Here is a 14,284-nt window from a genome sequence, read left to right as displayed (position 1 = left end):
ATAGTAATAACACTGATGGGCAGAATCAACTGAAGATAGATTTAAAAGGCTTTCCTGAGTTTAGAGATAAGGATAGCCCAGAAGCATTTCTAGTATCCTTCGAGAGAGCCTGTCACGATTTTCAAGTGAGAGAGGGAGATAAAATGATTATTTTGAGAGCTAGAATAAGTGGTCCTCTAGCCGAAATATACGCTCAAATGACTGAGGAACAATCCCGAAATTTTGAGGTGTACAAGCAGTTAATATACACACGCTTTGGGATTACCTCAGAGCAGTTGAGGAAAAAATTTAGAAGTGTGACAAAGGTGAGGGAGGAAACCTATGCGCAGATGGGGGCAAAGATAAAAACTTACCTCACCAGATGGTTAGAGCAAGAGAATGCAGACACGGGACCTAAGATTGGAGAAGTGATAGTGTTGGAGCAATTTTATGACACAATAAATGGCCAATTGAAGTACCTGATAAAAGAAAGGAACCCCAAGACAATAGAGGAAGCAGCTGGTTTAGCCGATAATTTTTGATGGGCCAAAACTTGGTGGGAGATATTGGGAAACAAACAAGAATAAATTTCATCAAACCAAAGGAAATAATTACCGTATTTTTCGCCCCATAAGACGCACCGGCCCATAAGACGCACCTAGTTTTTTGGGGGGGAAATAAAGGGGAAAAAATTTTATTTCCCCCCAGGTGCGCTGCGCTAATCCTGAAGCTTGGGGCGTGGGGAGCTCAGTGCGCCCCAAGCTTCTGGGTGCCGGCAAGCTCTCCGCTATCCCTGGGGGAGCTGGGTCTCCCACGGCTAGCGGATGTCTTCCTGAAGCCTGGAGAGCGAGAGGGGTCGGTGCGCACAGACCCCCCTCGCTCTCCAGGCGTCAGCGAAAGCCTGCATTCGCCCCATAGGACGCACACACATTTCCCCTTCATTTTGGAGGGGGAAAAGTGCGTCCTATAGGGCGAAAAATACGGTACCTCAGAAACCGATAAGAGAAGCAGCCCCTCATCAGAAAGCCCACATGAGGAGGCACAGACCCATACAGAGTTTTCTGAGGGAAAAGTCAATAGAACAAGTTATGCAGGACCCAAAGACATTTCATGCTGGAGATGTGGGAAATTAGGTCATAAAAGTTATGATTGTAAGCCAGGAAAAGAAACATCGAGTTATAGCACCACACAGAAGCAGACATCTTGTATGCAGCCTGTGGAGCAGGGCCCAAGCAGTCAGGCTGTCAAGGGAACGGCCATGCCCACGAGGCCCGAGCCGGCTGAGGGAGTAGAGGCCCTGTTATGCGATTCAACAAGACAATCTCTTGTTAAAGAAGGCTGGAGAGTATATCTGGAGAGACGGGAAAAGATATCTCAGGTTAAAGGACACGGGGTCGCAAGTCACCCTAGTCCACCTGGAAATAATCAGGAATGAGGCCATAATTCCAGGAAAAGTGATGGAATTTCGAAACAGGCAGAGATCCTAAAGGTGGCAGAAATAGATGTCAGGTTCAAAAACTGGGCAGGGAAGTGGCAGGTAGCCCTTTGGGAAGAAATTCCCGCCCCTGTGCTCATTGGTTGGGGCATTTTAGAACATGTGCAGAGTGCTTTCATAGCTACCAGAGCAAAAGGGAGCCCACAGTCACCTGGACCTGAGGGGGTGGAGACAGTAGCAGAGGCAGGCAACGCTGAAGGACAGCCAGGGGGTGATCAGTGTGAGGAAAGAAAAAACACCTTTTCGTTTCCTTTGACTAAAAGTCAAACCCCAAGTTTTGCCAAAAAGCAAAAAGAAGATACTGAGTTACGAAGGTACTTTGAGGCAGCCGAGTCGGAGAGGCCATTAACTCCTGAGTGCCCAGAACGGATTTGTTTGAGCAGAGACCTTTTATATCGAGAAGTCCTTGCCCCACCATGTGGGGGGGGGGGCTGTGTGTGAAGAAGTGAGAAGTCACTTAGTAATCCCACATGAATACCGAGGCAAAATCCTTTAGCACGCTCACAACAGTGTATTTGGAGCGCATATGGGTATTACATGTACAAACCAGATCTTGCAGGAATATGAATCCTTGTTCAGTAATATTCCAGGAGTGGCCAAGAGTGTGGAACATCAGATAGACACAGGGGAAGCCAAACCTCTACTGTATAACAGGAGGGTATGTGGAGAAGGTTTGCAATGAGGTGCGGGACATGTTAAAAGCGGGAATTATTGCACTTTCAGAAAGCCCTTGGGCAGCCCCTATAGTGCTATTGGACAAGCCCGATGGATCAGTACGCTTTTGTTTGGATTTCAGAAAACTGAACCATGTCACCAAAGCAGATATGTATCCCATGCCACGATTGGATGATCTGATAGAGACCACTGGGCGATGTCATTACATCACGTGTTTAGATTTAACCAAAGGATATTATCAGGTTAAGATGAATCCGAAGGACCAAGAGAAGACAATCCATGGACATGACTTAAAGAAGAAAATTAGTTTACCCTATAAAAAAGAAAAATCCAGATTGCATGTGGTATTTCCGATTTCCAAACACACCTGAGAATTCATACTTGGCTCCCCTTATTGCCTATATGCAGGAGGGATAATAGGAAGCAATGCCATTTTTATTGTATACTATAACTGGGGCCAAAGGAGATGTGTTCTGACCTTTGACAGCAGCAGAAACAGTTTCTCCAGATCAGTTCCATAAGGACAATCTTGAGGTTATAGAGGTACAAAATATCTGCTGCCAAATCTGCATTTGATAAAAAGGATTGCTGAACAGAGCATAGCCCAAGTCCATCTTGCATGCTGTCAGTGTTTACAGCAGACCTTACAAATGGAACATGGAGATTAAAAATATATATAATGCATGTCTGAAGTAAGAGATATTAGCTCCAAGCTAGCATTCTTAAAGTAACAAAAGCACAGAGCAGGAGACTGGGAACTTTCAGAATTTAAAACTAGATCATGGAATCATTTCAGACAATGAGAACAGTAAGATGATGAGTAGAAGGTACTCTGAATATGATTTATTATCCTCTTACATGCAAACTTCCATATTCTTTTCATTTACAGCTATTTTCTATAATCTTGATAAAATTCAAAACTGAAGAATAATTATAGATTGGAAAGTGTTTATAGTGAGTTTGTCATGCTAAGAAATTATACTATTTATTCTAAAGCAAGGTGTGCTAATAATTGACACCACTTTAAATGCTTTTGTTCTTTCTAATTTCTTTTAAAGAACAGAATCCCAGTCTCCTCTTCTTTTATTCTTTTTATTGTTTTATTCCATCTATTATCCTCTTCAAACCTGATTTTCAATCTGCTAAATTATGGACTCAATTTTTAGGACTCCTAACAAGATAGGCCATTACATGAGAGTTATTTTGTATGCACTTCATAATACTGGATGGCAATGTTTTTCAGAAAACCACCATTATTTTGGCATCCTTCTCTTGACATCTTTCGCCTCAGTGTTCCTTGCTGTCTATGTAATATATGTTTAGAGGTTTGAAGACTGCTTGAAGCACATTGGTGCTGCTTCCCACAATGACTGTCAGGCTGCTTGAAATTCTAGAGTTGGCAAAGTAGGAGAAGAAGTAATGAAAACAAAGGTGACTGGTGACTTTGTAGATGTGAATACATCTTCTACAAAAATAACAGTAAATGCTTCAATAATGGTGAAGAAAAAGGGATGGGCCAATAGAGAACACAAATTAGAATCCTTTGTTCAAGGGTGGCACTGTGGTCTAAACCACTGAGCCTCTTGGGCTTGCCAATCAGAAGGTCGGTGGTTCGAATCTGCATAACGGGATGAGCTCCCATTGCTCTGTCCCAGTTTCTGCCAACTTAGCAGTTCGAAAACAGGCCAGTGCAAGTAGATAAATAGGTACTGCTGTGGCGGGAAGGTAAATGGTGTTTCCGTGCGCTCTGGTTTCTGTCACGGTGCTCCGTTGCGCCAGAAGCGGTTTAGTCATACTGGCCACATGAACCAGAAAAGCTGTCTGCCAACAAACGCCGGCACCCTTGACCTGAAAGCGAGATGAGCGCTGCAACCCCATAGTCACCTTTGACTGGACTTAACAGTCAAGGAGTCCTTTACCTTTACCTATTACCTACCAACAAGGTTTGTATCAGTTCTGCGCTAAAAGCCAAAATAATGGGCGTAACCCCAAACTACTGATGAACACCAAATTATTAAGGAAATCACATTTGTTTTCTATCTTGTAAAATACTGCTACAACAGAAAAGGCAAGTATGGTAATATCAAATTATTAGCCTTAAAAAAAACAACCTAGTTGGTTGTAATTAGCTTGTAACTTAGTTTAAGAACAAAGACATGACTGATGAATTTGATTTATATTGATGAATATTGAGATAGCGAACCAGCAAAGTAGCAATGTTATTTCCTTAATATTAATCAGGCAGTGTGATATCTTATATGTTTGGTCATCTGGTGTGTTTGGTCTTACTCTCCTGTAGAGGCTATGAGACACAGAAGTGGAATTCACAATGCAATAGAAATGAACACAGTAACTTTGATTACAATTGATATATCTTTCAGCCAAGCTTTGGCCTTAAAATTGCAGAGGAATAGCTAAGTGACATGGGTGTGCATATAAACAAGTAATAATAATATGGGAATTATTTAGAAAGTGTGGATTTTGTTTCAATATGAGAGCCAAACTAAGCGCTCTGAAGTTGCTAGAAATGTATTAGTTGCTCATGTATTATCAGAGCACGTTCAGTGTTTATCCAATTCATTTAGTTGTCAGGAAACAGAAAGTATTTTATTAGCGAAAGCTGGGTGTCACAGTCAATAGGGAAAACTTAACATTGACTAGCTGTGGTGGGTCTTGAACTTTGAAATCATAAAAACAACCATCACTCTGAACATTTCATCATTTTAAAGAGCCTGCTTAAATGGCCTGCTCAGCAGGTGATACTGGTAATTGCTCTGCTTTAAATTCTGGTGTGCTGGTTTACTCCCACTTTGACTATAAAGAAGATAAGAAAGTGCATGACTACACACACATTTATTACAATTATGAGAAATACTTGAAGGATAATGTTTAGTCCAGGACTTCACTTACGACAGGAAATATCCAATTTCAATATTTTGGTTATTCATCCACTAGTCAGAATGACAAATAAGTGGGTGAAACCAGGCTGCAATATGAACTTACCGTATTTTTCGCCCTATAGGATGCACTTTTTCCCCTCCAAAAATGAAGGGGAAATCTGGGTGTGTCCTATGGGGCGAACACAGGCTTTTGCTGAAGCTTGGAGAGCGAGAGGGGTCGGTGCGCACTGACCCCTCTCGCTCTCCAGGCTTCAGGCAGACATCCGCAGCGTGGGGAGCCTTGCAGGAGTTCCCCGCAAGACTCCCCACACTGCGGATAGCAGCCTGCCGCCCAGCGCGAGGGGCGCCCTGAAGCAGAGCGCCCCCCGCGCCCGGCAGACATCCGCAGATAAGATAAGATAAGATATTTATTACGGCCATAGGCCCATACAGATAAAAACAAGACATAAATAACAGCTTATGCACGTGGGGAAAAAACAGCCGCTAAAACACCACTATAACAATAAAATACTGTAAGATAGAATGACATGCTGCGCCTTAATTAACTTGTAGTGCTCCTTGGCAGCGCTTTTGGGTAAGGACAGCGACCAGAAACCTAGCCACTTTCAGGGTCGTATGGATATCCTTATCCTGCAAGATTTGGGCAAGGTGGAATTTTGGTGGGGTACCCTCTAGCTTCTGTATGATTAATCCCAACAAATTTGCCCGTGGCACATTGAACAAGGGGCAAGTGAACATAATGTGCTGGAGCGACTCCGGCGTCTCCTTATCACATTCGCACATGGCGGAGGCTTGGCCCTTTGAGAATCTATGTCTCAGGACATTGGAGGGAAAAACGTTAAACCTCGCTTTGGTGAAGGCTAGCCTATGGGCAACAGTCGAAAGGGAGGAGAGGTATGATGGAACGCAGTAAGTTAAAGTGATACCAATGTTCTGGGGCGAACAAACACCTCCCCCCAGCGTATAATTTCGCTGTAAATCGATGTCATCCAGTCTTTGGCGGATCAGTCTTTGAGCAGTGATTTGATCTAGTTTTAGGGAATCTAAGGGAGAGATTCCATAACTCAGGAGTTTGGCATGAATTCTACTAGTCCAAAGGCTGGAGAATTCATCTCGCCATAAGCATTGGACAAGGTAATGGTCTGGTAATCTTTGCCACAATGATAACCAGTAATTGAAGACTTGCTTCCACAGGCAAGTTTCTAAGGATGCGATCTTCAATTCTAGTCGCATGGCTGCGTTGCTTACGCACGGGGGGAGCATTAGGAGCCGACGTAGGAATTGGTTTTGCAAAGTCTCAAGAGGAGTAAGATCTGTCATCACGGCCCAGAGCGGGGCAGCATAAGCAAGCACGGTAACCACTTTTGCCTTGAACACCTTTAGGGCCGAGGGAACATGCAAAGCTCCATCCGAAAAGAAAAATCGGAGGAGCGCATATGACAGGGTTTTGGCCTTGTTGAGTAGGTGTTGAATTTGTGCTTTCCACCCCAAATTGTATTGAAAAATAACTCCTAGGTATTGAAATTTTAGGACTTGCTCTATTTTTGCTCCACCAAGCTTCCATTCGTATAATCTCCGACTTCTGGTGAAAATCAAAATCTTAGATTTAGCATGGTTGATGGTTAGTTGGCTGAGTTGACAATACGTGGCAAAGATCCTCAGAGCTCTGGTTAGTCCAACACGTGTATAAGATAGAATTACCGCGTCGTCCGCGTATAAAAGGAGTGGACAGCAGTAATCCGCTAGTGTGTACTTGGAGATGAGTTGACTAGGGGTGCTCGCATGTCACTGATGAATAGGTTGAATAGGCAGGGAGCCAATATACATCCTTGGCGCACTCCCTTGTTTATTGGTATCGAATTTGTGAGGTCGCCTGCAGGAGTAAGTCTCACTCTGGCAAGGGTACCTTCGTGGAGCTGGCTTATAAGCCATAAGAGTCTTCTGTCGATGCCCTGTTTCGCAAGTTTCTCCCAAAGAATATTTCTAGGAACGCTGTCAAAGGCAGCCTTTAGATCTAAGAAGGCAGCACAAAGGTAGCCCCGGGGGGAGGGGGACGAGTACTTCCGTGCCAGATGGTAAAGAACTATCGCATGATCAGTTGTAGAACGTTTAATTCTGAACCCTGCTTGTTCGTGACCAATCTGGTTAGTCTCGTCTGCCCATCGCAATAGCCGTAATGTGTGGAGAACAGACAAACTGATTTATTCTTAGTCAACAAGAAAATCTATGATGACATAAAATAGTTTAAGCTATGCTATGGGAACTAGAAGCGAAGAACAAAATGGGTTTTAATGAAAACAAAAATTGAAAACTATTTTTAAATGGAAGGCATTAAAGAGCCAATTGCTTGAGAGAGAAGGGACTATTCCTTGAGATTTGCCAATGTTTTGAAATTTTGTCGAGTCAATTTCTTGACAACTTACAAGAACAGAATCAACAGGAAAATGGTATTGTAGAAAGCAGGGTACAGCACTGCTGCCTGACAGTCCCCTACCCTCTCCATAAAGAGTAGAGGTGGCCAAGGAGAAGGGACACTAAGGGTTGCCTATAGGAAAGAGACCTGTCACCAGTGGAAGCACATTGACTATTGGGGCACCATCACCTAAGAAGGGGCAGGAGACAGGAATCATGCTTCACATGTGGCCATCTGTTCATCTGAGCCCATGCCCCATGCCTTCACATCAATGAGCAGAATCATCAGAATTTGCAGGCATGTGTTCTGTATGAAATGGAGCTCTACAGCTCATTCCAGCTGTTGAAAAGAATATCCTCATTGTAAACCAATGTAGGCATTCCCAAAAATTCTCATGCCTGGATACGTTAGAATATTTTTAGCCGCTTGCCATGTGCCCACAAAACATGTACCTTGTTCCTTTAATATGACAATGCAAACACATTATTACTAAAATCATCTTTTTGCTTTAAATTTGTTGTGAACAAAATAGCAGGTTGGATCCTGAGATGCTAACTTGAGGAAGTTCCCCCCCCCCCGCTTCCTCAGCAGCCTCCTGCATCACATGCCACATTGCTCAGGAGCCTGCCCCCCGCCCCACAAGCATCTGGAGAAACTCTTTGGGGTTGCAGATGGCTGCAAGGGGGGGAGGGGGGAGCTTCCCTTCCTTGAACTTAAGTTATCTTAGGATCCAAGCCAATGTATTTTATTAAGTTACTCTATAAATTCAATAATTTAGGGATTAATTGTTACTGCTAACCAACATAATACCCTTCCACTAAACAAAACAAAACAAAATTATGCAAAGAAGCGTAATTCCTTTCTGATGCTGGAGCTGAATCTTCCCCAAGGACCAGCAAAATCCTGACACTTTCAGTTAAAACTGAATGCTTTCTCTACCGTGCTTTCTCTGTTTTATATTAGTTCATGATGATTCACACTGCACCACAGAATTGCAAGTGCAACTCTGCAAGGTAGGATTGGAAGTCTGAAGCAGGCAAACAATGGGCTGGCTTGACCGATGGTCTGACTTGGAAAAAGACTAATCATATTCAGCTAGGACAGTTGCAAAGCAAATACACTTACAAATGCACAGAAACACCTAGCTGTTTTAACTTTTTACAATGCATGGCAGGTAAGGACCATAGGTTTAAAATGAAAATATTTCATGTAGGTAAATAGATTCTCATTCCCTATATTGCCACTACAGGATGAAAAACATCATTGGTGGCTGCCTAACAACACAGAATTCCCTTAACACTAGAGTATTGGCAAAATCAAAGCCTGAACATTTTCCAGAAGAACTATAAAGCATTTTTATTTGATTCTGTGCTAAGCAAGCATGAAGTAATTTTAATTTTATATTGGTGTTTCAGTATGAATTTTATTAATGTCCTTTTCAAAATCTGGATAGTAGAGTTGTTTATTTGTATGTCTGGAATAGGGCAGGCAAACAACCCACAGAAAAAAATATTGTATGCATTACAGTGGTACCTCTGGTTACGGACTTAATTCGTTCCAGAGGTCCGTTCTTAACCTGAAACCGTTCTTAACCTGAGGTATCACTTTAGCAAATGGGGCTTTCCGCTGCCGCAGCCACACGATTTCTGTTCTCATCCTGAGGTAAAGTTCTTAACCCGAGGTGCTACTTCTGGGTTAGCGGAGTCTGTAACCTGAAGCTTCTGTAACTTGAAGTGTTTGTAACCCAAGGTGTTTGAAACCCTAGGTACCACTGTATTCTGTGATATGCCATTAACTTGCTGTTGGAACATAATTAATTACCTTTAATAATTCAATATTATTACAATGATTCTACAAACATGGGGCACAATCCATTGATTTCAGTGGGAAGCAGAGCTTCATGTTGGGTTGTGCCTCATGCATTTACAGTCATCCCAGCTGCTTACAATCAAAGCAACTGATGATAGAGATGGCAGGTTGACCAGGAAATGAATTTATTTTAGAGAACGTGTACAACCATTAAGCTTGCATTAATATATCCATAATTTAAACCTTAATGGTGGAGGCTCCCTTTGTTTCTTATGAAGAACTCAGATCTATAGTGAATAGGTAACAAAGCCCCTCCAGTTCTTAGAACCCACATGCTCCCCTTATCTGTAATTGACCAGCTTGACAGTTGCTATTATAACCATACCATCCCCCTATTGTCAAGGTAAACTTCCAAATTCTATATTAACAAAGAACCCACGTAAAATTGCTCACTCCCTAGACAATAGAAAAAATACCAATGTTTTTAAACATTCTTGCACACTCCACAATATTTCAAGAACATAGCTTCTTGTTTGTGACCACTAGTTTATGGAATCTAGTCACACATTTATAAATATTTTTTGTTGGTACATGAACATATGACTATGGAAAAGGTTGGAAATTAATAAACTTCCATTTGTCAGTGTGTTTAGATGAAAAGAATCCATGACATAAGTAGGCAACTGATAGTATCCTAGTTTTGTTTGTGTTGGAACTAGTGGTCTTTGCTTAAACTTGGTAATTACACCAGTATGACATTTCAAATTTGCACAAGAAGTCTTTTTTTGTTTACCGTATTTTTCGCTCTATAAGACGCACTCTAAATAGTAAGGGGAAATGTGTGTGCATCTTATGGGGTGAATGCAGGCTCCATGGCGTCAGTGAAAGCAACATGAAGCGCTCCAGAGGCTTTGAATTGCTTTCGCTGAAGCCAGGAGAGCAAAAGGGGTCGGTGCACACCGATCCCTCTTGCTCTCCTGGCTTCGCTTCACTGGAAGAAGAAGAAGAAGAGTTTGGATTTGATATCCCGCCTTTCACTCCCTTTAAGGAGTCTCAAAGCGGCTAACAATCTCCTTTCCCTTCCTCCCCCACAACAAACACTCTGTGAGGTGAGTGGGGCTGAGAGACTTCAAAGAAGTGTGACTGGCCCAAGGTCACCCAGCAGCTGCATGTGGAGGAGCGGGGAAGCGAACCCGGTTCACCAGATTACGAGACTACCGCTCTTAACCACTGCACCACACTGGAGAGGCGCTGCACAGCTTTCCCTCTCTGCGCAGCACCCCTTCAGTGAAGCAGGAGGAGAAATGGAAGGGTCTCTGAAGGGGCGCTGCACAGAGAGGGAGAGATTTTTTTTTCTTGTTCTCCTCCTCTAAAACTACGTGCGTCTTATGGTCGGGTGCGTCTTATAGAGCAAAAAATATGGTGATTCCTAATCAATAGCATGTGGCAGGGATACACAGTACACTCTATGATTCATGCCATTCAGCAAAGCTCCCAGAACATTTACTGTACATCTTCTCAAAAGATTACACAGAGCTAATAATTTCTCTCTAGCATCAACGTCAAGTGTCATGTAAGACTGCTGCTTACCCTTTTCTGTTCCTTGATATATTCCATCAGCTCTTCTCTTGTTTGCTTCACAGCTTTTTCTATAGCTTTTCCACTTTTTTCTTGCTCTTCTAAAATGGCTGCTTTCACAATTGACTATAAAAAAATAAGAGTTACAGTGTGTAAAGAGTTTGCTTCAAATATTCACCCTCATATACATATAGTGAGATAAAGGAGATTTTTCTCCTTTCACACACCTGCCTCAGCACATAAATGCTTTGTACATCAGCCTCTGACAATTCTTGCAAAAGGGATGCAGGAAGCAGAGGCATGTAAGTGGGCAGAGGAACAGGGCTGCATCCTGCACTGGCACATGCACCTCCAGGACCCTTAGAAGCAACCAAGGCAGCCCTTTCAACAGCAGGAGAGGGTTCTTGTTACCTTCCAGATGCTCTGGCACCTGGCTGGCCACTATGAGAAGAGGAGGCTGGACTAGATGGGTCATTGGCCTGATCCAGCCCCAGGCTCTTCTTAGGTTCTTATGTACCTCCAAAAAGGTGACTGGAACCTGTACAGGATGGATCCCACAGTGGTTGCCAGTGCCCATTTTGACTGGTTGGGTGGATGGAAAGAGGGGGGCTAAGAATGAGTGGTGGTGGAACCCATGATAGGCAGAGCAAATGTTCTCCCCTTCTTCCTCCCTGCCGTGCTCGACAAGGGCAACACCGAAATCAAGGAGGAGTGAATGAAGTCGTGCCCCCTCTATGAATGGATTGTAAAAAGGCAGGCAGCTGAGGGCTGGCTGAGGGCAGACTGAGAAGGCTGGAGTAGAGCCCCATTTGCCCAGATGGATCAACCTCCACTGACCCCACAACTCTGTCATACAAATAAAAGGATCCAGTCTGCCTTTCATCCAGGGCAGGTCTCCCTGTGAACTGCCCCCAAACCTCCTGACGCATGCCCTTTACCTAGTTATGCCAATTGTTGTTTCCCACTGCAAAACACACAGCCCCCCCCCCGCCATACAATGTAAAGCAAAAATGCTGTTGCCAAACTGTTTATAAGAAGGCCTGTAGCTAAGTCACTTGTGGGTTATAAAACTCTTCTGAAAAATAAACAAATATCTTTGCAACACATGGTTATTACTTCATTACTAGCCTTAAGCATTCCTTGTTGCTTTACAATAACATTAGAAAGTAGCACTTTCTTTCCTGGCATCTTCTTCTTTGGTGATCACTCGTAGCCGAGTAAGATTGTCTTCTATAAACACGGTTTTAACAGTGTGTCCGTAAGTGATTGTGGAGGCCAATTCTGGATCCACACGTTCTTCCGCAGTGGGGACATTGGTTTCTGGGTGGGAGTTGATCACGGTGTGGATTTGCCAGGTGTGCCTTCCTCTTAGCACGTTTCTCCCTTGTGTCCTGAGTTTGAGTGTCTTCAAAGCCCATGACACCTTTTGGTAAAGGCTGTTCTCCAACTGGAGTGCTCACAGGCCAGTGTTTCCCAGCTGTCAGTGTTTTATACTACATTTTTTTAGATTTGCCTTGAGACAGTCTTTAAACCACTTTTGTTGACCGCCACCATTACGCTTTCCATTTTTAAGTTTGGAATAGAGTAGTTGCTTTGGAAGATGATCATCAGACATCTGCACAACATAACCAGTCCAACGAAGTTGAAGTTGAAGAATCATTGCTTCAACACTGGTGATCTTTGCTTCTTCCAGTACACTGATATTAGTTTGCCTGTCTTCCCAAGTGATGTGTAAAATTTTTCGGAGACACCGTTGATGGAATCTTTCGAGGAGTTGGAGGTGGCGTTTATAAGTGGGCCATGTTTCACAAGCATATAGTAAGGTTGGCAGTACAACAGCTTTGTAAACAAGTATTTTGGTTTCCCTGTGAATGTCCCAGTCCTCAAACACTCCACACTTCAGCCAATTTTCAGAAGGGCAGCCAATTTTCAGAAGGACAGTCCACAGGGCATTATGATTTACAGTGTCAAAAGCCTTAGTCAGGTCAATAAACACCATATACAGGGGTTGATTTTGCTCTCTGCATTTTTCTTGAAGCTGTCGAGCGGTGAAAATCATGTCCACTGTCCCCCTAGAAGGCAGAAAGCCATTTTGGGATTCAGGAAGGGTCACCTCGGATATTGTTATGAGGCGGTTTGCTAAGATCCTTGCAAGAATTTTGCCGGCCGCAGCTAATAGAGAGATGCCTTGATAGTTTCCACAATCAGTTCTGTCACCTTTCTTAAAGAGATTGATAATTTTGGCATCCCTAAAGTCTGCTGGGATTTCTTCACTTTCCCAGATTTTTTCAATGAGCTTATGAAGTTGTTGTGTAAGTTCAATTCCACCCACTTTGAAGATTTTGGCAGATATCCCATCAGGTCCATTGGCTTTGTTGTTTTTCATTTGGTTAATAGCTGTACACAACTCTCCCAGATTTAGAGATATTGCGAGCTCATCTCTAACTTGTTTTTGCAGAATTTGTGAGAGGACCTCAGCAGCTGTGGGGTAGTTGCGGTTCAGGAGATGCTGGTAATGTTCTTTCCAGAGCAGTGCAATAGCTTCTTTATCTTTTAGAAGTGTGATACCATCTGCTGAGCGTAGGGGGCATATGCCATGATTTATTGGCCCACAGATGGTCTTTGTGGTCTTCTAAAAACCCAACCCAAACCCCAAAAGTCCCATAAAGGTAAAGTTAAAGGGGGCCAGTCGTGACTGACTCTGGGGTTGCAGCACTCATCTCGCTTTATTGGCGGAGGGTGCCAGTGTATAGCTTCCGGGTCACATGGCCAGCATGACTAAGCCGCTTCTGGCGAACCAGAGCAGCACACAGAAACGCCATTTACCTTCCCGCCGGAGCGGTACCTCTTTACCTAGCACTTTGACATGCTTTCGAACTGCTAGGTGGGCAGGAGCTGGAACCGAGCAACGGGAGCTCACCCCATCACGGGGATTCGAACCGCCAACCTTCTGATCAGCAAGTCCTAAGCTCCATGGCGATCGGCAAATGGTAATGGGGGCAGGATCATGAAATCTGGAAGCCCCTAGTCATCATGAACCAGCACTTGGACGGTGGATACAGATTCAGTTGTTCCGACTCAAGGAATGAGGGAGTTGAGCAGCTCAGCAGCTGTATCCATGACTGATCAGCCCTTTTTAGGATCTACTCTGCTCACCCCGAAAAGGGGGAGGGGCTAGAAAAGGTGCCCTAAACATAGTTTGCCTCCCTTTTTCCATAACTGGATTACCGCACCCAGTGGGGTCACCACCTAGCGGTCGTAAAAGACAATTGAACTTTGGAACATGGAATTTACGGACTTTGTCAGATAACACAGACAGCGAGTGTCCTGAATGCAGAACTGCCATCACTGCAAGAGAGCTACGATGTTTTAACATCAATATTGCAGCGCTTCAAGAAACTCGAAGAGCAGGCAAGAGACAACTGAAGGAAGAAA

At 43.6% G+C, this 14,284-nt stretch overlaps 1 protein-coding gene across 9 annotated transcripts in view; it reads right to left on the bottom strand.

The window, feature by feature from the left end:
- Positions 1 to 14,284, bottom strand: part of CCDC91 (coiled-coil domain containing 91) — a 220,280-nt gene that overhangs the window by 39,314 nt on the left and 166,682 nt on the right. For all 9 annotated transcript variants that reach the window (XM_082223141.1, XM_082223142.1, XM_082223146.1 and 6 more), the window contains one exon: positions 10,862 to 10,975. In XM_082223141.1, the coding sequence (XP_082079267.1) occupies positions 10,862 to 10,975 (114 nt within the window). The remainder of the gene's footprint in view (positions 1 to 10,861; positions 10,976 to 14,284) is intronic.

The sequence above is a fragment of the Podarcis vaucheri genome, assembly GCF_965113315.1.
Source record: "Podarcis vaucheri genome assembly, chromosome: 5".
In the NCBI taxonomy this organism is placed as follows: domain Eukaryota; kingdom Metazoa; phylum Chordata; class Lepidosauria; order Squamata; family Lacertidae; genus Podarcis; species Podarcis vaucheri.
This window is presented reverse-complemented; position numbering and strand designations above follow the sequence as displayed.